This window comes from Solanum stenotomum, chromosome 10 (assembly GCF_019186545.1).
Source record: "Solanum stenotomum isolate F172 chromosome 10, ASM1918654v1, whole genome shotgun sequence".
NCBI classification, from domain to species: Eukaryota; Viridiplantae; Streptophyta; class Magnoliopsida; order Solanales; family Solanaceae; genus Solanum; species Solanum stenotomum.
In genome coordinates, this window is record NC_064291.1 from 7,981,242 (window position 1) to 8,004,281 (window position 23,040).

At 38.9% G+C, this 23,040-nt stretch overlaps 2 protein-coding genes across 2 annotated transcripts; one reads left to right on the forward strand and one right to left on the reverse strand.

The window, feature by feature from the left end:
• Window positions 1-959: 959 nt before the first annotated feature.
• LOC125842706 (uncharacterized) lies at window positions 960-2,038 on the reverse strand. The gene is made up of 3 exons (XM_049522036.1): window positions 1,745-2,038; window positions 1,339-1,547; window positions 960-1,140 (listed from the first exon to the last, which is right to left on the reverse strand). Exons 1-3 carry the CDS (start codon window positions 2,036-2,038, stop codon window positions 960-962), a joined length of 684 nt encoding a protein of 227 aa, XP_049377993.1.
• A 16,127-nt stretch (window positions 2,039-18,165) lies between these two features.
• LOC125878195 (la-related protein 6B-like) lies at window positions 18,166-23,033 on the forward strand. Its single transcript, XM_049559392.1, has 10 exons — window positions 18,166-18,665; window positions 19,378-19,459; window positions 20,247-20,341; window positions 20,532-20,603; window positions 20,738-20,817; window positions 20,908-21,007; window positions 21,339-21,386; window positions 21,475-21,540; window positions 22,121-22,264; window positions 22,408-23,033. The coding sequence occupies exons 1-10, from the start codon at window positions 18,276-18,278 to the stop codon at window positions 22,720-22,722; spliced, it is 1,392 nt and encodes a 463-aa protein (XP_049415349.1). The 5' UTR covers window positions 18,166-18,275; the 3' UTR covers window positions 22,723-23,033.
• Window positions 23,034-23,040: the final 7 nt, after the last annotated feature.

Here is a 23,040-nt window from a genome sequence, read left to right on the forward strand (position 1 = left end):
ACATATTTCCATACCAATGACCTTCATTCTACCATCTCCATGGAACCCCTCATCTGCATATATATTTTACCAATAGAGTAGCTTTCCATGTTTCTTACACATGCCTCATTTAATCCAACCTCTTAGAGATATTGAGCTGCTTTGAAGATTCTTTGCACTATCCAAGAAGCTTGCTTTGCTTGTATGTTCCATACACCATGCTTCCCATAATAGCTATGAATCCAAGCCACCCAGAGTTTGTCTTTATTCCTGCACAAATTCCACATTAGCTTCCCAATTACAACCTTATTCCATGTATATATATCAAGGAAGTGCAATCCTCCATTTGACTTGCGCCTACACAACTCATCCCATGCAATCAAAGCCTTCTTAGAAGTCTCAATATTACCAGTCCATAAGAATCTCCTACACATAGCTTCCACTGTTTGAATAATTTTCTTTGGTAGAGAGAATATTTGGGACCAAAACATTTGGATGGCATACAATACATTCTTGATGATTTGGGATCTTCCTGCATATGACAAGAATTTGGTGGTCCAGCTTGTGGTTCTACCCAACATTTTCTCCAGAAGTGGTTTGCATTGAACTAAAGATATCCTCTTAGTACCTAGAGGAACTCCCAAGGTATCTGAAAGGTAAAACCTCTTTGATAAATTGAAGTTCTTCCAGTATCTCCTTTTGCAGCTCTTGTTTCACTCCACCAAAGTAAACACTACTTTTCTCCACAACCTTCTTCAATCTAGCAGTGATCACTTTTGATATAACTTTATTTATTGTTGAAAAGCATGAAATTGGCCTAAATTCACAGATTCTTGTTGGGTTCTCCATCTTTGGTACGAGTGTTACAGCAGTACAATTGATAGGTCGGTACATCTCACTAATATCAAAGAACTTTAATATTACTTGTATGATCTCTACCCCACTATCAGCCACCTTCTTTTGAAACATACAACATTTAATTAATCTATTCCTGGAGCTTTTAGATCACTGATACTTTGCAAAGCTGTTTCCATGTCTATCCTTGTTATTGGGGCTTCTATCTGAATCTGTTGATCTTTGTTTAGCATTCCTCCCCTTCTCATTATAGTGGTATCTACACTTCTTTGTTTAGCATTCCTCCCCTTCTCATTATAGTGGTATCTACACTTGGTAGACATGAAGCAGCCTGTCCAAGTAATCCTTGATAGAATTTGAGTGCCTCTTCCTCAATGCTCTCTTAGGAATATATAATTGTACCTACAAAGTAGTAAGATTAGTGATAGTATTCTGTGCCACTCTATTTTTCATATGAGCAAAGTAGTATCCTGTATTAGCATCCCCTAGGTTCAACCATTGCACCTGGATTTCTGTCTTATGGCACTTTTCTCCACCAAGTTCCATTTCTCCAGCTGCTTCCTCAGTTCCTTTTCTTGTTCCTTATTAACAGGTACCACATTATGATCTATCATATCTGTTTGGACTGTATGAAGTTGTTCTCTGATGTGCTTGATCTTGTCCTTCACACCTTTGAATTCAGAATTATTCAATTCTTTCAACTCGATTTTCACCTTTTTAAGTTTCCACCAAATTGTCTTCATGTCTCCTCTTTTATGTCTTTGACAAGCTTGTTCAACTATTTGAAGGAATTTAGGGTGATCTTCTATGCAATTGAAGAACCTAAATGCTTTGCCAGTGTTCTTGCAACTTGTGTTCAGCCCAGACTCAAAGGGGAATGATCCGACATTCCTGGCCTTAAAATCCTTACCTCCATGACTAGCACATGAAACATCCATTCAACATTTACTATAGCCCTATCAATCCTGCTACAAGTGTGCCCATTAGTCCAAGTATAAGAGCTACCAACTATTGTCAATTCATTCATCCCAGCATCTAGTATAAATTCATTGAAACTTTTAACTTCTATATCCTCCACTGGACTGCCTTGGGGCCTATCCTCCACCTTTAGTATTGCATTATAATCTCCCATACATAGAACTGGCCCCTGAGCATTAACAATCAGACATCTCAGGTCTTCCCAGAGCTTCACTCTATCCTGCATTGTATGCAATCCATATACTGCTACAAACGTAAATTCAAGACCACTACTTTTAACTTGCACTTTTGCTTGTATAAACTAATTAGATTTTGTTCCCACATTACATTCTACATCTTTAGGGTTCCATAGTATCCAAATTCTACCTTTAGTAGTAAATGCATAATTTTCCTCATATTTCCATCTTGGAGCAATTTTGCTGATCACTTTATTTGATGTACCTTCCTTTACTTTATGTTCTAAAATTGCTATAATACTAACATTATTCTCCTTCATAAACAGTTTAAGTTCCTTCTGTTTATGAAGTTTATTTATCCCTCTAGTGTTCCAGGTAACTAACTGCATAAGGATTGCTCTCTCTTTTGTACAGACAACTTCCTTCCCCTTTGCTTGCACTTCCATGTTCATACATAGATAGTGTATCAAACCCATTCTTCATCAAGATCATCTGGTCTGGCTGTTTCTGAGGAGACACTTTAGCTGCTTCCTTTATTGACACCTGCTTCCATACCTCTTCTGTAAACTATCATTTTTTCTTCTTTATTGTATTGCTTTTCTAAATCTACCATCACCAACCTCCACATTTTTTGTCGAAAAAATATTTCATAATTTTTCTCTTTCTTTCTCTTTCTCTTTCTCTTCCTCTCCCCCCTCCCTTTTTTCTTCCCACAAATTCATACTAGAGTCATCAAATGGATAATTCAATATGATACAACAATCACTTATTTCATTCAGATTAATGAACACAGTACAATACTATTTGAAGCAAGGAGAGGGGAAAGACAAAGAGATCCAATATTTCCTTTTATATTTGTATTAGTTATGAATTATTTGACAAGAATTTTGAAGACCTTGTAGATAAATTATGATCTCTACTATCATCCTAAATACAAAAATCAAAGGATAGTTCAGTTGAGCTTTGTTCATATAACACCCCATAACTAGAAAGAACTAGAATTAGAAAGAGCCATTTTTGGAAAGAATGAAAATGTGGAAAATTTGGTTAAGTAATGTTAAGTTTGACTTTTGGGTCAAATTAAAACAACCATAACTCATAGCTCAGGATGATTTAGGTGTGCTCCAAGATACCATAGGAAAGATCTTCGAATTATCTTTCCAACGTCTCCGAGTTTGCGTGATTCTGAGTTCGTATGAGTGAGATATTCCCATTTGAAGTTGGGCTGTTCAAATAAGAAAAGTCTAAAGCGGATTTTTGAAAGGGTATTTTAGTCTTTTCCTTACTCAATTATTTTAATTCGTTTTTAGGAGTTTATTTGGGGTATAATCAGAATTAGATCAATTTAGAAAAGTTGAAGTTCATGCTAGGGCTTGGAGAAAAGAGAAAATAGGAGAAAGGAGAAAGAAAAGTCAAGATTCGTCAAGAACGTTCAAGTTTGGTTATGGATTTCGCCAAGGATTCAATCCTACGAGGTATGTGAGATCACATAGCTTTGGGTTAGTTCACCCACGCGCCAATCATGATTTATTTAAGTGAATTTATGTTCTTGAAGGTTTTAGAAATTGAGTTCTTAATGGGTTTTGTTGAAGTTCTATTGAGTTCTTGATTCGTTGAAATTGTTGAGGAGTTGTTGATCCAAATTCGTGATTTTAGGTGTGAATTCGAATAGAATCTTACATATATTAATGGTATATTTGATTCTAAGTATTTGGGGGAAATAACTAAGTTGAAATAGGGGGTTTAAAAATGAAAAACGAAGGAGAAAAACGGAGTGTACCTGGGCAGGAGCCAGGGGCGTCGCCCCTCTTAGAACCCCAAGAAGGGGCCGCTAAAGTTTGGGCTCTGGGGCGCCGCGCCAGCCAGAGCGCCCCACCCCAACCTCTGAAGTTTTAAGGTTTGCGCCTCGCGCCTCTCAGGGCTCCTGGGATGCCAATTCTTCCCATTCTTCCCACATCTTTCCGTACTAGTTCCTTAGCAACGTACCTACATTTTCTAGTTGATTCCAACACTCTAAGGTATGTCTTAACATCATGAAATCATCCATAAACATGAGATCATGAACCTTGATTCCATAATCCAATTCAAGGAAAGTTAAGTTCATAGTCAAGAGAAGTAAGAGTCAAGTCAAGAGAAGTTCTTAGAGTTTTCCAAAATTCTTTTCCAATGTTTTAACTTTGTTTTAAGACTTAGAGTTCAAGTTGAGAAAAGAGTAAAGAGTAAAGATGGAAGTTCATTTCTTCAAAAGTATATAGGGACTATGTATTCCCAAAGAGTTTAAAGTGTTTTCACATTTAAACAAGAGAAGGAAGCATTGATTTCTAAAGAGCCTTTGAGCTAGTTTTCAGAAAAGAGTAAACACTTTCACAATTAAGCAAGAGGGGAAACTTTGATTTCCAAGATAGCCTTTGAGCTAAGTTTTTGAGCAATTATCTCAAATCACAGAAAGAAATATGTTTTTAAGCAGAAGAGCTAGTATCATATTTTGGGAGTAGTATTGAACACCGATACGAGGGAGAGTTCAGACAACTCACAGCCCCCATAAACCATGTAGCCATCATGGGTAGAAAAGGGTCATACTTTTTAGATGATTCCTTGGTGCTTTTTAGCATAGAATAGTGGATCCACTTAGTAGTAAGGTTCTATACCCTCGGCAGGGTATAGGACGGCCCTGGCAGCGTGAGGCAAAATGTTGTATCATCACAATAGCTCTTACATGATGGTTGTCGATTAGAGAAACTCCCACAGAAGTATTTGTATTCTTATATACACAGTTTAATTGTATTTTTAGATACATTTCAGAGTTATATTGTATCTTTGCATACACACAAAGTATTATTGTATTTTCAAATACAAAGAGTTGACATCCATGTTTTAAAAAGCTTTTCTTTATATTGCACTTGTATTATACTACTTTATATTAAATTGAGTTCAGTTAAGTTGGGTTGATCCATGTAAGTTCTTCAGTTCCTTTCAAGCTTATGTCTTGTTTTAGAATTCCCCTTACATACTCGTACATTCAACGTACTGATGCATTTGGCCTGCATCTTTTAATGGCGCAGATACAGGTAACCAGGATCAACATCCAGTGCATCATTGATTCTAGTTGAGCTCCAGACTTGTTGGTGAGCCTCCTTGCTTCCGGAGGATCCCCTTTATTACTTTTTAGTAGTTTTAGTTTTATTAGGATGTCGTGGGTCTTGTCCCGACATCCATCTCAGTTATTTAGAGGCTTCATAGACAGTCAGATGTTAGTTCTTGAGTTTTCCATTTCCTATTTTTAATGGTTGAGACTTGAGTTGCCATTTTGGCTAAGTTTAATATTTCTTAAAGACATTTGTATGAGTTATCCTTTGAGACTGTTTCTTGTGTTTGAGACTTCCGCTGAGTAAGTAAGCTAGGGCAAGGGTTCACTTAAGGCCAACAATGGTTCTCAAGTGCCAGTCCCGCCTAGGGTGTAGGCTTGGGGCGTGACAATTCATAATTTATTGATAATCTGCATATGAGATATAAAACCAGTGAAGTGTTTGTCAGTGCTTTATGATGTTCTTTGTCTATTTTGGTGAAGTTAAGCAAAAACTATAAGACTAGATATTGGGAATAGGGGAGCCTTCTTTTATGTATCTTTGAGTACCTTTGAGTACTAAAAAGATATCTATAGTCCAATGCAAGCCACTTTTATATAAGATGCTTGGTAAGCAGTGGCGGATCCAAGATTTCATTCAGCGGCTCGAAAAATAAAATTATAAACGTGTGAATAAGCCAACAAAATACAATTTCAAGAAAGTACTAGTACATAGTTCATAAGTGCAAAAAGTTAGTTCTAACAGAGACCTTTTAGCACATTTGGATTTTTTTGGGTTTAAATTTACTCTTTTTTAAAAAAATAAAAAATGAGAAGGTAAAAAAGTAAAAAAAATAAAATGACCACAGTGAAATTCGAACTTTGGACGTGAGGGCCAATCTAAAAGGAGATCTATCACTATGCTACAACTTACTTCGTATTCATAAGGTGGTTCAAAATTATTATATCTACATAAATTTAGAAAATTTACCTTATATAAACAGTGTAATTTTTTACCGAGGGGGTTCGGGTGAACCCCTTGGAGACCACGTAGGTCCTCCCCTGTTGGTAAGATTATAAGTTGGATTACTAAATTCTAGAAAAGGCTCCTCTCCAGTTTTCCCCAGTGCTATTTCATATAGTTAACACGTGTCGATTTAATTTTTAATGGACCAGATTAATTCTCTTAACCAAAGATCATTAACCATGGTTATTAGTAATTCTCTCTCCTCTCATTCCTTTCTCAATCAGCAAAGAAACACTTCTTCCCCTTCCAAAACACTCCGAAAAACAGAGCAAACAAACAATTGAAAATTAAAATTACATCAATATTTTAATGTTTTTACATTTACATATGAACAACTAGGGAGAGTCTCAAAAGAGAAAGACTGAAATGGAGTGATTAGCCCCAATTAAAGATTACAGTTATAAATACCACAAGAAAAGAAGACCCAAAAAATAAATGGAGCATTTCACTATACAAAAAAAGTATATGAAAAGATATTTTCCTACCCATTTTTCGTGCCCTTTCCAGATCCTTTAGTTGGCTTTTGCAGAAAATCCAAATTGAAAAAAATTGAAGTTACAAAGAAGACGACAAAGTTTTGTGGATCACCATTGTGACCGAACCAAGCTTCAAAGAAGTAGTCGCATGGGTTGGATTTTCTAAATTTTATAACCCAAGTTCATCGTTTGAATTCTGTCTTCTTTTATCACGGTGTGAAAATAATGGAAAGAAAAAGCGATTTGTTGTTAACAAATCAAATTCTTTACTGATTCATGAGAAAAAGTTTGTTGCAAAATTAAATGAGAAAGAAAGAGATAAGAGAGGAGAGAGAAAGAGAAATAGTAATAACCATGGTTAGTGATATTTGACCAAGAAAATTAATTTGGTCCATTAAAACTTAAATGAACACATGTCAACTGTAACACCCTGACTTTTCTAAACGTCTAAATTAATTCGTACATTCGTGGAAAGACAAAGAGGGTGAGTAATAAATTAAGAATGATGTGGTATGTAATATTTTATGTGCTCAAGGGTTGTATATCAAGTTTTGAAGTAAGGTAAGTCGCAAAATAAAAGTGGGCGAAAGTTATCGTAAGTTCCTTTTTAAAGATTTCTCTGAAATTTGGATTAAATGTTTCAAAAGTTTTCTCCCAATATATAACAAGTTATGGGGCTCACGACCTATTATATTGAAGGTCTACGAGTCTAGTTTTCAACGCATCAAACGATTTGTTCATACGACTTCAGAATAGAGAAATATTCGCGTTTTTGCGAGACTGTGCAAACAGACACATGAGGTGGGTCCCCTAAGTCAGTGGAAGCTTATAAGATAGCATATTCTTCATTTTTCTTCATTCCAAATCATGAGAAACCCACGAAAATCAGAGAAATACTTCTCAAATCATCCTTGTGTGTTCATGATCTCTTCTTGGTCTCTTATAAAAAATTGCCCTACGTCGGGAGCTCGTGGTTTTGGTATAATTTTCACGGTGAATTGAACGGTGTAGCTCCGTGGAGGTTGTGGCAGCAGGGTTTTTTTTTTATCAGTGGAGTGATTGTATTCAAGTGTTCTGGTCATTTAAAGAAGGGTAGGAATCACCTTTTATCACTTTATGGATACCTTAGGTCTTGGATTGTAGTTTACGATAGGAATACGTATCGATTGTCAAATTATCGTAGTAATTTTTATCCTTAATTACTGATTAATTTTACCTTTTTCTTTAGTGTTGTAGTGGTGCGGACAAAGGTATTTTCAGCATAAATTATGAAGGAAAAGGTATGTTAAGGCGACTCCCTTCGTTCGGCATGTTTCCTTAGAGCTTGGGAGTAATATAATAGGGCAGTTAATGTTAGTGATATTGTAGATGTAATTGTGAGTGGTTGGTTGATTGAGTGGTTATAAACCCTCATTTTAGGGTCTCATAATCTGTTCAGAACAACCCTAAGTTAGGAACGACTTGGACATTATTCATATATATTATTTATAGATAAATTGCTCGCCTTCAGCCTATTTAATTGTTTGTTGTCGCCATTGGGACTATTGTGGTTAGTTGTTGAGCTATGAACTGCCTATGGGGGCAAGGATGTTGTCTAATAGGACTATGTTATTGCCAAAGAGGGCTATGTGTTGTTCACGGGGATATATCGATGCCAAAGAGTGTTATGTGTTGCCTACGGGGATATTTTGATGCCAAAGAGGGCTATATATTGCCTACAAGGCTATGTGATGCAAAAGAGGGCTATGTGCAGCCCACAGAGCTATGATGATGCCTAAGATAAGTGTACTAATCTGCTCCTAAATCTAAACTTATCAAAAATAATAAAACAACAACCTAACCAAGCCCCCATAAGCTTGACAGGTACAAACAGCACACAAGACCACCTACTCAGGCCCCCATAAGCCCGGAAGGTGCCAATCAACCTATATACCCCTATCAGTAGTCCCCTAGCCCCATAGGCAATCACATAGCCCTCTTAGGCATCAACGTAGCTTATAGACAACTCATAGCCCTCTTAGGCAACAACATGGCCCTGTAGGAAGCACATAGCCTTCTTAGGCGTCAATATAGCCCTGCAGGCAACTCATAGCCCTGTTAGACATCCATATAGCCCTGTAGGCAGAACATAGCCCTTCTAGGCATAGATCACATTCATGCAGCTAACCACAATAGTCCCAACGGCAATAATAACAATTCAACCGCTAAAAGCGAGCAATTTAGTTATAAGCAACCTATACAAATAGCCTCTAAGTCGTGTCCAACATACGGACGCTACTAACTGAATAAGAATCCCGACAAGGGAGGATTATATCAACTCGAGCAGCCAACAATCAACAATCACGGCTACAAGTATATCAAGGATAACAACCCAAATGTGTTGCTTCTAAGCTTTAAGGAAACATGTCGTAAATAGGGAATAGCCTTACATACCTTTTTCGCTAAATTCATGTGGCCTAATGACTTTCACTCAATACTCCCTCGATACTACAACAAGGTAGGACCATAATCAACACACAAAAATAAAAGATACCATGACAATACGATAAAATATATATATTTCCGTCGCAAATTTCTATTTGCTGCTTATAAAAGCTAGAGTCGATGAAAGAAGGGTCTTACCTCGATCTTAAGGTCGTAATACGCTTCAAAACCTTCAAATATATCCAAACCCTTGTTGTCCCAACACTAAAATGTGATATGTTACGCAATCGATAAAACAAATTATACCACGATGATGAGCCCAACGCGTAGAACAACTTTCGTCAAGAACTTAAATAGAGAAAATCTATATTTCACTTGATCCTAGAAATGGGTTTCTTTAATTTCTCTAATTTTTAGCTTAAAAATGGTGAAATAAGTCGAAGGAGAAGATATATGTAACATTCCACTGACTTAGGGCCCCACCTCACATGTCTGCTTGTGTAGTCCCACGAAAATGCGAATATTTCTCTATTATGAAGTCGTATGAACGAATGGTTTGATGCGTTAGAAACTAAACTCGTAGATCTTTGATTTCATACATCGCGGGAACCATAACCCTTAATAGATTGGGAAAGAACGTCCGAGACATTTGATTCAGATTTCAGACAAATCTTTAAAAAGGAATTTACGGTAACTTTTGCCAACTTTTATTTTGTCACTTACCTAACTTCAAAACTTGAGATACCACACTTGAACACTTAAAATATCACATAACACATCATTTTTAATTTATTACTCACCCTCCTTGTCTTTCCATGAAGATACAAGTTAATTTAGACGTTTTTAAAAGTCGGGGTGTTACATCCTTCCTCCCTTAGAAACATTCGTCCTCGAATGAAAAATCTGAGTCATGCTGTTCAGTCCTTAGGAGTTGCCAAAATTTAGGCAGTGTATCGTTTGTGAATGTCACTATCCAGGAACCTAAAATGTAAAATTTCTAACCTAGACATCTCACATGACAACATAAATAGCTAAGCTTTATAGCTCCACCACAACAGTGCGACCAGATATACAATGACAACCACAATAATAATAATAATAATAAGCAATAGTGTGTGTGTATATATATATATATATATATATATATATATAGGTATCTTACCTTACTGCCTTAATATAAACTAAAATGACATCACCCTGGGGTATGAAACAAGTGAGGATATTTGGACCTCATGTCATCCTCAGCTTCCCAGGTCACCTCTTCTCTATTTTTGTTCCTCCACAATAATTTAACCGAAGCCACCTCTTTGGTCCTCAATTTACGGACCTGCCGATCTAATATAGCAACTGGAGTTTCCTCGTAGGACAACTCCTCTGTGATTTGAACATCTTCAACTGGGACAACCCGAGAAGGGTCTCCTATACACTTCCGTAGCATCGATACATGGAAAACTGGATGAACAGATTTTAGCCCCGAAGGCAATTCTAACTCATAAGCCACTCGTCCTACCCTTCGAAGGATTCGGTATGGCCCAATGAATCTTGGACTAAGCTTTCCCTTTTTGCCAAATCGCATAACACCTTTCATAGACGAGACTTTTAAGAATACCCAGTCATTGACGCAAAACTCTAAGTCCCTTCATCGCACATCTGAGTATGACTTCTGTCGGCTTTGAGCTGTTAACAGCCTCTCCCGAATGAGCTTAACTTTATCCACTGTCTGCTGGACTAAGTCGGGTCCAATCAACCCTAACTCACCTACCTCGAACCATCCAATGGGGGATCTACATTTTCTCCCATACAAAGCCTCATAAGGTGCTATCCCGATGCTAGAATGATAACTATTATTGTATGCGAACTCTATAAGAGGTAATTGGTCATCCCAACTCCCCTTGAAGTCTAGCGCGCACTCCCGTAACATATCTTCGAGTGTCAAAATTGTGCGCTCAGACTGGCCATCTGTCTGAGGGTGAAAGGCAGTACTAAGATTAACCTGTGTCCCCAGTCCTTTCTGGAAGGACTTCCAGAAGTTGGCGGTAAATTATGTCCTCTATCAGAGATAATAGATATTGGGACACCGTGTAGCCTAACAATCTCTCTAATATAGAGCCCTGCATAGTCTTTGGCCGAAAAAATTGCCCTGACTGGTAAAAAGTGGGCTGATTTTGTTAGTCTATCAACAATTACCCAAATAGAGTCAAACTTGCGACGCGATTGAGGTAACCCTGTAATAAAATCCATATTAATTTCTTCCCACTTCCACAAAGGAATGACTATCTCCTGAACTAGCCCAGTGGGCTTTTGGTGCTCAACCTTCACCTGTTGGCAGTTTGGACATTGTGCCACAAATTCAGCAACGTCCTTCTTCATCCCGTGCCACCAATAGATCTCCTTAAAATCATGGTACATCTTCGTCGAACCAGGGTGAATAGAATAACGGGAATGATGTGCCTATTCCATAATTTAATGTCGAAGCCCTGCAACATTTGGAACACACAATCGACCGCTATATCTGAGAACTCCATCTTTTGCTATATCAAATGCTAAAGACTGTGGATCCTGAGCCTTGGCTCTAAGCTTTTCTAAGCTAGGATCCTCTTGTTGACGTGATTTTACTTCTACAACTAAAGATGATACGGCTGTATCCTGAATTGTGACCCCACTATCGTCTGCCTTTAACAATCTGACTCCTAAGCTAGCTAACTGATGAAGCTCTCGCGCTAGCTCCCGCTTCTCAACACTTCAGTGGGATAAACTACCCATAGATTTTTGACTGAGGGCATCGGCTACCACATTAGCCTTTCCTGGATGATATAAAATATCCACGTCGTAGTCTTTCAGTAACTCAAGCCATCGACGCTGTCGCAAATTTAACTCCTTCTGTCTAAATATATATTGAAGGCTCTTATGATCTGTGAAGATGTCAACATGAACGCCATACAAATAATGTCTCCAGATCTTTAACGCATGCACAACTGCAGCTAACTCTAAATCGTGGGTCGGATAGTTCTTCTCATGCTTCCTCAACTGCCTTGAAGCATATGCGATAACCTTACCATGTTGCATTAGAACACATCCCAACCCAACACCAGAAGCATCACAATACACCACATAACCTTCTGAACCGTCTGGTAATGCAAGAACTGGTGTTGATGTCAACCTGTCCTTCAGCTCCTGGAAACTGTGCTCGCAAGCCTCAGTCCACTGGAACTTAGCTGCTTTTTGAGTCAGCTTCGTTAATGGACCTGAAATTGAAGAAAATCCCTCTACAAACCTTCTGTAGTACCCAGCTAACCCTAAGAAACTACAAACCTCAGTCGGAGTCATGGGTCTGGGCCAAGTCTTTACGGCCTCAATCTTTTGTGTATCAACCGCAATGCTTGCATCTGATACAATGTGGCCTAAGAAAGCTACAGAGTCTAACCAGAACTCACACTTAGAAAACTTTGCATAAAGTTCTCGGTCTCGAAGAACCTGAAGGACTGCTCGCAGATGATTTGCATGCTCATCTTTTGAACGTGAATACACCAAAATATCATCAATAAACACAACCACAAACAAGTCTAGATACGACCTGAATATACTATTCATCAGGTCCATGAACACTGCTGGGGCATTAGTTAATCCAAAAGGCATTACCAAGAACTCAAAGTGTCCATATCTAGTTCTAATAGTTGTCTTTGGAATGTCTTTCTCCCGAACTCGTATCTGGTGGTACCCTGATCTTAAATCAATCTTTGAGAAACACCTAGCACCTTGTAACTGATCAAACAAGTCATCTATCCTCAGAAGGGGATACTTATTCTTTATAGTTGCCTTATTCAGTTGTCGGTAATCGATACACATCCTTAGTGAGCCATCTTTCTTCCTTACGAACAACGCTGGTGCACCCCATGGTGAAGCACTAGGCCCAATAAAGCCTTTATCCAGCAAGTCTTTCAGCTGATCCTTCAACTCTTTCAGCTTAGCAGGAGCCATTCTATAAGGAGGGATAGATATGGGTTGTGTACTTGGTAGCATATCGATAGCAAAATCAATATCCCGTTTTGGAGGGATACCAGGGAGTTCGTCTGGAAATACATCTAGAAACTCATTAACTATCGGAATAGACTGAAGAGTCGGTAGTTCTGCATCTATATCATGAACGTGAACAAGATGATAAATACAACCCTTGGTAATCATCCTCCTTGCCTTAAGATAGGAAATAAACCTACCTTTCGGCGTTGCTGTATCGCCTTTCCATTCCCGAACTGCCTCTCCTGGAAAGTGGAATCTAACAATCTTTGTCCAGCACTCAACATTAGCATAATAAGATGCTAACCAGTCCATACCCATAATGACGTGAAAATCAACCATCTCTAATTCTACCAGGTCTACAGAGGTCTGACGGTCGATAATTTCTACCGTGCAACCTCGATAGACTCTCCTGGCAATAGTAGACTCACCAACTGGTGTAGATACAATAAAGGGTCGATCTAATGACTCTGCTACTATACATAACCTCCCCGCAATAAATGAAGTAACATAAGGCAAAGTAGATCCAGGATCTATCAAAGCATAAACACAATGGGAGCAAACAATCAATGTACCTGTCACAACATCTGGTGATGACTCTGAGTCTTGTCGGCCAGTTAATGAATATGTACGATTCTGTCCACTACCAGAACTAGATGCTCCCTCTCTGCCTCCGCCTCTACCCCTACGTGCTGAAGTATGGGGTCCACGCCCTGTAGACTGTGTTAATGAGGAGGAACCTACTGCTGACCTGATCGACTGACCTGTACCACCCTGACCTATGGTAGGGCAGTTTCTCCACCCATGCCCCTCCTATCCACAAGAATAACAACTTATAGAACCCTGTCTGCACCTCCTGAAATGCATCTTACCACAAGTAATGCAACGCGGCGGAAATGTCCTAGCCTGGCCTGAGCCCCTCTGCTGCTGCAAGCCTGATGCTCGTGAACCCTCACCTGAGCCTGACTGTTCCTGATGATCAAATCTACTACCCTGGAACTACTGTGGTGGAGGTCTAGGTGGCCTAATAAAATATCGGGGTCTGGGACCACCCTGAAAATCTCCCTGCGAACCAGCGGGCCTAGCCCTCTTCTGTCTCTCTCTCGACCCTCTCACTCGTATACTGTAGATGTCGTCGATCCTCTATGCCCTGTGCGAAGGCCTGAATCCACGAGATATCCATATTATCATTTAGCGCAGCGGTAGAACAAGCCTTGATATAGTCTGAGTTAAGCCCTCCCACAAATATACGTACCCTATCATGCATCGTATCAACAAATGCTGGTGCATATCTAGCCAATGAATCAAATCTCAGCCCGTACTCTCGGACACTCATGCCACCTTGTCGGAGGTTCAGAAACTGGTCCACCCGGCCATCCCTAATCTCTCGAGGCAAATAGTGATCTATGAAAGCTTCTATAAAGCTATCCCAAATGGGTAGAGATGTATCTTCTCCCCTAGATCTCTCCCAACTTTCATACCACAATACTGCAACATCACGCAATCGAAATGCTGCTAACTCAACTGACTCAGTCGCTGAGGCATGCATGACTCTGAAGATCCTATGAAGCTGATCAACAAAGTGCTGAGGGTCTTCTCTGCGATCTGTCCCTGTAAACTGTGGAGGATTCAAGGTAAGAATTTCACGAACTCTTGAAATTCTGGGCCCTTCAGAAGGTCCGGTAATATCTGGCGCAACTGGTTGGCACTGTGCAACTACTAACTATTCTAACATATATACTGCACTCTTGAAATCCTGATCAGATGGAATATGAGGAACTAGAGGTGGTACTGCTGGTGGAGCCGAAAGTCCTGTAGCCCTCGGAGGCTCCTGAAGCTGTGGAGAAGCTATAGGGGGCTGAGAAGATGTCTCCCCCTGGGTCTCACAATGGGCCACCTCCACCTGTGGGACTTTGTCGATACCCTCGCTTGCAGTTGTATCTAGCCCCTGGCTAGTTGTGGTCTGTCTAGTGTCAGTCATCTCTATCTGCATATAAGTATCAATTATAAGCCAGAAACCTCAACCCTTAAGACACCGCTCTATAGCACGAGGTGAGCAAAAAAAGGATAGTCATTCTAACATGCCCAGCAGCTTCTTGCTTATCGAATGTGGTGCACAACACATTTATAAACAAGACTCTACTAGACATGACTTGCAGACTCCCTAGGATACGACGTTGCTCTGATACCAAGTTTTGTCACGCCCTAAACTCGAGGGGCGCAACTGGCTCCTAATGCCAAAACTCAGGCCCAAGCCGACCCTGCTGAACTATTTGCTACTAGCGCATGGCAGGCACATGCAATCAAGAAATCAAACAAGTATATCTCGGCTTAAAACTAAGCCATCAGCCGGCAAGGCCCCTGTCAACTGATCTATAAAAGAAACAGCTACTCCCAGGAGATCATATAAATAATTAGTCAACTAGCACAGAAGTCCTGATTGGGCCGTCAAGGCCACCATGATATCTATGCCAAAACAAAAAGCAGGTATATATCAATACAATACATCAAACAGCTCATAAGCTTCCGCAAACCAACAACATAGGCCAACATGGCCATAACGTAGCTATAAACCCCACACACTAGTCTACAAGCCTCTAAGAGTAGTAAAGATTGGTGGGACAGGGCCCTAGCCTACCCATAAAAATATATACAACAAAAGGTAACAAACCTCCCAACTCTGGCAGCTCCGGAGGAAAGGGGCTAGCCAACCGGATAAAAGTCAATCCTGCTACTGAGGAGGTCTACTCTGTCGTCTGTCAGGACCTGCATGCATGAATGTAGAGCGCCCAAGGCCATGGGGCGTCAGTACAAAATAATGTACAGAGTATGAAAAACAATAGACTATGATGAAGTATCCTGATATACTAGAATAATCCAATAAATAAATCAAGGCTAAGATAAGTGTACTGATCTGCTCCTAAATCTAAACTTATCAAAAATAATAAAACAACAACCTAACCAAGCCCCCATAAGCTCGGCAGGTACAAATAGCACACAAGACCACCTACTCAGGCCCTCATAAGCCCAGAAGGTGCCAATCAACCTATATACCCCTATCAGTAGTCCCCTAGCCCCGTAGGCAGTCACATAGCTCTCTTAGGCATCAACGTAGCTTATAGACAACTCATAGCCCTCTTAGGCAACAACATGGCCCTGTAGGAAGCACATAGCCTTCTTAGGCGTCAATATAGCCCTGCAGGCAACTCATAGCCCTATTAGGCATCCGTATAGCCCTGTAGGCAAAACACAGCCCTTCTAGGCATAAATCACATTCATGCAGCTAACCACAATAGTCCCAACGACAATAATAACAATCCAACCGCTAAAAGCGAGCAATTTAGTTATAAGCAACCTATACAAATAGCCTCTAAGTCGTGTCCAACATACGGACGCTACTAACTGAATAAGAATCCCGACAAGGGAGGATTATATCAACTCGAGCAGCCACCAATCAACAATCACGGCTACAAGTATATCAAGGATAACAACCCAAATGCATTGCTTCTAAGCTTTAAGGAAACATGTCGTAAGTAGGGAATAATCTTACATACCTTTTTCGCTAAATTCATGTGGCCTAATGACTTTCACTCAATACTCCCTCGATACTACAACAAGGTAGGACCATAATCAACACACAAAAATAAAAGATACCATGACAATACGATAAAATATATGTATTTCCGTCGCAAATTGCTATTTACTGCTTATAAAAGCTAGAGTCGATGAAAGAAAGGTCTTACCTCGATCTTAAGGTCGTAATACGCTTCAAAACCTTCAAATATATCCAAACCCTTGTTGTCCCAACACTAAAATGTGACATGCTACGCAATCGATAAAACAAATTATACCACGATGATGAGCCCAACACGTAGAACAACTTTCGTCAAGGACTTACGTCGAGAAAATCTATATTTCACTTGATCCTAGAAATTGGTTTCTCTAATTTCTCTAATTTTTAGCTTTAAAATGGTGAAAAAAGTCGAAGGAGAAGATATATGTAACATTCCACTGACTTAGGGCCCCACCTCACGTGCCTGCTTGTGCCGTCCCACGAAAATGTGAATATCTCTCTATTATAAAGTCGTATGAACGAACGGTTTAATGCGTTGGAAACTAGACTCGTAGATCTTCGATTTCATACCTCGCGGGAGCCATAACTCTTAATAGATTGGAAGAAAACGTCCAAGACATTTGACTCAGATTTCAGACAAATCTTTAAAAAGGAATTTACGGTAACTTTCGGCAACTTTTATTTTGTCACTTACCTAACTTCAAAACTTGAGATACCACACTAGAACACTTAAAATATCACATAACACATCATTTTTAATTTATTACTCACCCTCCTTGTCTTTCCATGAAGATATGAGTTAATTTAGACGTTTTTAAAAGTCAGGGTGTTACAGTTAGTTATACTAAGACATGTGTAAAAGGCATAGAAAAGTACTCTATTGACAGAAAAAAGTAAAATGGAGAGGGTAGAATGAAGATTACTGGTATGGACAAACATTGAAGCTCCTAAATGATTGTAATTAAAGATAGATCAACTAAATGAAATTTGATCAAGTCCCCTATTTGTCCTTTATGTCAGCAGGAGAATGAGGATCTTGACTGCCTATTCTATCCGTGTACATATGCTCCAGAGGTCTAAACTAGTGTATCAACTTAGCAAGGGTTAGTAGAGACACTATGAGCTGGACATATGAGGTTCAATGAGCAATCAAGTTTATGAATGGCAAAAATAGTACAACACTCGTGTATAAATTTACACTGGCTAACACAATTTATTGTTTATAATTAGAGTGCTATAACAGAATCTTCCAGCAGAAGCAGCAACCAGCAAGTTCACTTATCGAACACATTATTCAGAAAATTCACGGTAGAGACAGTAAATATTCTCGAATAAATGCTCGAATGCATGAGAAAATATATCCATAAGATGTAGCTAGATTAGTTATAATTGTCAAGCTTAGCAAGAATGAAGCTTATGTCCATACTAGTTGATTTTTTCTTGATTTATAACGTTTACTTGATAAATAAAATTTACTTACCAAAAATAATAATATATTATGTTATTTATTTATTTATGATGGAGGTGGAAAAGAGAAGAAATAAAGAGTAAAGGGAGTCAATGATTTGGTCCCATCAATTCCAAATAACAGCATTGAGTACTTGTCTACTTATACTTGCTTTAAGCCCAGAAATTCTTTTTCATTGTTTTCTCTATGAATGAAGAACTAATATTTTTTCTCTAAACCCTAACAAGATTTTGATCGATTATGGCTATGGAAGAATCGGCAATTGTCGTAGATTTACTCACCGATTCATCGGCTACATCTCCACCGTCTGATCACACCGATTCTTGTTCTTCACCGTCTGATCTCCCTTCCCCCACCAGACTTAACGCGTTGGCGCCGGCATTCGTTCCGCGAAGCTCATCGGCGTCGATTTCTCCTACGCCGTCTCTGACAGATTTGAATCAGGCTGGTTTTCATCCAGTTCGGAACCATTATGTATATCCTCCTCAGTTGCAGGTTCAGTATCCATCACCGTATTATGGCGGTGGTGTACAAGAGGTTGGTGGTGGTGGTGCAGCTGATTTAGATCATGCTAGTGCTAGTAAACGTGGAGGGTTAACTGATGAAGCTGCTCTAAAGATTGTTAATCAAGTAAGCATAAAGTTTTATGTATATATTACTCTGATTCTTACTCTTGATGCTTAATCTCTAGTTTAGGAGAAAACTGGATTTGTTCTAAAAGATGAATTATTGAGTATTGGAATGTAGCCGCCTAGATGTAGTGGAGTGGTAGTAGTCGTAGTTTTTGCTGTATTGAGTATTTGTGATCAGTCTTCGCACACTTGACTAATTCCACTTGATACTTGCCACCACTCATGAGCAACTGATGAGATGTGAAGAAATCACATAGTGTTTTTATCTCTGCTGGAATTTGAACTTGAGACCTCATGGTTCTTATTCTACCTCATTGATCACTAGGCCACACCCTTGGGTGCCCTGTATTGTTTCTTATGTTGTGTTTGTTTCTTTCGACTTTTGGTTCTATGCAAATGGTAAATTGAAATTTGGGTGTGTGTTTAGAGTTGCATATATAGTGTGGATTTTATGTATGATTGAGTAGAAGTGTGCATTACTGATTTATTTCTTCATAATTCCGTTGAGCTTATAGTACTAGCTGTAAGTAGATAACAAACTGATACTGCGATGTACATTCTTAACTTACCGAACTCTTTTGAAGCTCCAAGATAGTGCTGCTAGATTTTAGAAAAGTTTCTAAGTGTGTGTTAAATTGTATAAGAGTAAGACACGGTGTGTTATTTCTTTGTGTATTATACTAATTCCGATGTGTTTCCGTTGTCTGTAGGTGGAGTTCTATTTCAGTGATTTAAATTTGGCAACAACTGATCATTTAATAAAGCATATGCTCAAGGATCAGGAAGGTTACGGTAAGTTGTCCTTTAGCCATTGTTTTGGACGGTGAAAGGCGACAAAATGCGACAAGGGCAGCACTTCATTAATACAAAATAATTATAATATTTAATTGCATATATAAATAATCAAAATCTCAATAGCAATAACAAATTAGCAAATATTTCAATTTAAAAATTGAAAATAGATAGTACATACTAAAAGTCTAGATCTTGAATGAGAAAAACAGAATAAAAGTCAAAACAATGAGAAAACATATAGAGGTAAAAGTAACTCTGAAGTCTGAAGAAGGAGAAGGAAAAAGAAGCAAAGGTAGAAGAAAAGAAGAAACATGTATTGGTTGGACCTTGGAGTCATCGGAAAAGTCTGGCTGGCCGCCGGAGAAGTCTAGTTGAGTCGACTAGTTGGTGTCGCAGTCGCAGTCTAAGAGTGCAGCTGTGCAAATTTGGAAAGAAAACCCTAAAATAATTTTAACTTTTAAAACCCTAAATTGGTAGTCTTTTTTTTAAGAAAATACAAGCCTCTTGCCTTTGTCGCCTTTTGAAGATCACCTTGTCACAAAGCTAATAGGCGATGAAGGGTCGCCTCGCCTCTCGCCATTGGCGACGAGGTGATCGTCTTTCACAACACTGCCTTGAGCCTTGACTTTGTGTGATAAAGGGTGGGGTGGGTGGGTGGGGGTAAGGTCCTTAGCCTTTGTGCTTCGAGTTTCTCCTTGCTAATTTTTGTTTTATAGATATTTGAAGTATTTGTTTCTGATGAGATCTTTCTTAAGACAACCTGGACTTCTTTTCTTTGCTACAGTACCAATATCTGTGGTTGCGTTGTTCAAGAAGATTAAAGCTCTTATACGTAATCATGCACAGCTTGCTCAAGTTCTGCGGAGTTCTTCAAAGCTGGTGAGTTTTTCCTTTGCACCTACCACCCCTTTCCCACCCAAAATTAATCTCGCTGCCTATGTTAAGTATTTTTCTTTTGCTAATCACAAGCTTCCACCATGTAAGTTCCAGCATAATTTCTCTCAAACACATAGCTCTTCGTTAATTTACTCATTTGTTGTATTTCGTTATTTGCTTTTTGTCCTCCTAGGTTGTTAGTGAAGATGGAATGAAGGTTAAACGCAAAATTCCTTTGACCGAAACCGACTTGGAAGAATTGCAAGTAGGTCTCTTTTTGTTTCTAGCTGTGCTGATTTACAACAAACAAAGTTTGATGGAACATTTATTTCCATCTAGTAGTTGATATCAGATATTTATCAGTATTTTGTTATTCTGGTTCCTGTTTGTCATTTTTAGTCTCGAATAGTGATTGCTGAAAATTTGCCTGAGGATCATTGCCATCAGAATCTCATGAAGATTTTCTCAGCAGTTGGAAGGTAGAATACCTTTTATGGTCTATATGTTCAGAAGATATGCTTAACATAAAATATCATCAGCCTTTCTAAAGCTCTTGCTTACTGCATCAGCGTTAAAATGATACGCACCTGCTTACCTCAGTCTTCCAATGGTGGGGCATCTTCAGGATCTAGAACAGCAAAGTCAGATAGTACGCTTCACAGCAACAAGGTAGGCATCAGATGGTGTGATTTACTTGCTGATAGTGCAATATAGTAGTTCATTCATCCGTGTGAAATCTTGAACTTGATGCCTTCGCCCAACTACAGCCAGAATTAACTTAAGAAATGGTTAATGTCATGTTCGAGTTGTTTATATTCTGTTTTTGGTAAATAAAGCTTGACTTTACTACCAATGCGAGTATACAAAGAACAATAACTGGAATCAATTGGTACTGCTACATAGTTCTGTAGTCTTGCATATAAAATAACAAAGGGTCTATATTTGTACTTGGTATAAAGGTATTCCTTTTCTAGAATCTGAATTGAATATCTGAGTGCAGTTGCACACATTTGTGGAATACGAAACCGCTGAATTGGCCGAGAGGGCGGTAAGTTAATATAATGTTGTTTCTAGTAACATTTTCAATATCTCCGTCTCTGGCATCCTATAATTTCTTTTGTGATCTTATGTTACAGGTTGTAGAATTAAATGATGATAACTGGAGAAATGCTCTGCAAGTCCGGTTACTTCTCAGAAGCTCAGTGAGTCTTGAACAGTCTTTCCCTTCTCTTTTTAAGGAGCATATTGTTCTGTTTTAGTGAAAGAAGAATGAGCATTCAGAACTGATGATTAATGTTACTGGCATCATTTAGATACTCAAGACTACATATTTGTAGTCCAAGTTTGTTCTGAGTGCACCGAGATTTGTTTGTCAATTATGCATCTAAATAAATTGATTGTTCTGAAGCATTTGAAGGAAAAGAAATAGATCGACAAGGAAACTTTGAATTTTTAAGTCATATCTTATTATGTTATTCATTGTTTCCAATCCATCCCTTGCCTTTCCATTCAGAAGCAGTCATTGCTGACGAATTTCTATGGTTGGATACCGGAATCTCCCTTGGCAGTATTAGGAGTAGCTTTTGGGCTTTACCTGTTACCAGATCCAGTGGATCTTACCCAATTTTTTCACTTACTAAAAGAAATAGTTTCTTGACTAATGTTCCAGTTGTGAGATAAGTTCAAATTAAGCCTTCTTGCCATAAATAAATATTACTGGATGTATTTGATTTTCATTTTTTATTTCTATCATGTATGTAAGGATTTTGGTTAAACTCACAGGAAAAATCTGGTCAAGCTCAAGGGAAAAAAGCTGGTCATGAAAGTGAAAACTTCAAGGGGGATGATGGTTCTGCATTAGAGGTCAACGAGAAGCTTAATGAAGAGTCGAGCCACCATATTGATGCTAAATCCAATGAGCTTGCAGTAAGTGAATCTCCTTTTATTCCTAGAACATGGTGACGTATCCAGTTAGTATTTAGTAACTGCACCACATAATCCTGCAGAGACTAGTTTTTAACAAGATTTATACTGTAGTCGGTATTATCATTTTTATTTTACATCTACAGGAGGAGCATGGCAGTGATGGGCAGAGGCGTGGTCGTGGTCAGGGTCGGGGTCGGGGTAAGGGACAGGGTCAGAGACGTGGACGTCCCCAATCTCATCAAAATAATCGTGGAGGTCATCTAGGAGCTCCCATATCAAACATGAATCGTGGAAGCAATGTGCGAAGTGCCCTCTCAAATATCAATCGTGCTGGTGTAGGGCAGCCTGTTTTTGAGCAGTCAGCAGCACCCAAGCAATCTTCTGTACCTCGTATGCCAGATGGCACTAAGGGATTCTCCATGGGCCGAGGCAAATCGATGGCTATTATAACTATGTGATAACTTCCTACTTACCTGAAATTGGTGTGGATGAGAGGGGATATATCTTGTTAGTGTGATGAAATACGATATGGTTGATTTGGCCGTTTGAGTTACTAAATCAAATGAACCTTGTAAGAAAGCTGCACCAGAGATGTTTGGATGTAAAAATGCAAACAGTACAGGATTAACAAAAGGCTTATATAGAAAAAGTTGAGAATTATACAGCTCTAATTTTCTCCAGCTTTAACTCTTTGTATGATACATTAGACACTAGTCAATCAGGCAAATGGATTGATACATTGCTTCTTTAGGCCCTTTTTTTGGGTACATTTTTAG

Bases quoted from the DNA above. Each gene is read 5' to 3' on its own strand.
- LOC125842706 (XM_049522036.1), bottom strand. From the start codon at position 2,038: ATGCAGGATAGAGTGAAGCTCTGGGAAGACCTGAGATGTCTGATTGTT. The intron at 1,548-1,744 runs GTAAGGATTTTA...AAACTTAAAAAG, and splicing joins TTCATGTGCTAGTCATGGAG to GTGAAAATCGAGTTGAAAGA. The intron at 1,141-1,338 runs GTGCAATGGTTG...TACCAAGTGTAG, and splicing joins GCCATAAGACAGAAATCCAG to ATACCACTATAATGAGAAGG.
- LOC125878195 (XM_049559392.1), top strand. From the start codon at position 18,276: ATGGCTATGGAAGAATCGGCAATTGTCGTAGATTTACTCACCGATTCA. The intron at 18,666-19,377 runs GTAAGCATAAAG...CGTTGTCTGTAG, and splicing joins CTCTAAAGATTGTTAATCAA to GTGGAGTTCTATTTCAGTGA. The intron at 22,265-22,407 runs GTAAGTGAATCT...TTACATCTACAG, and splicing joins CTAAATCCAATGAGCTTGCA to GAGGAGCATGGCAGTGATGG.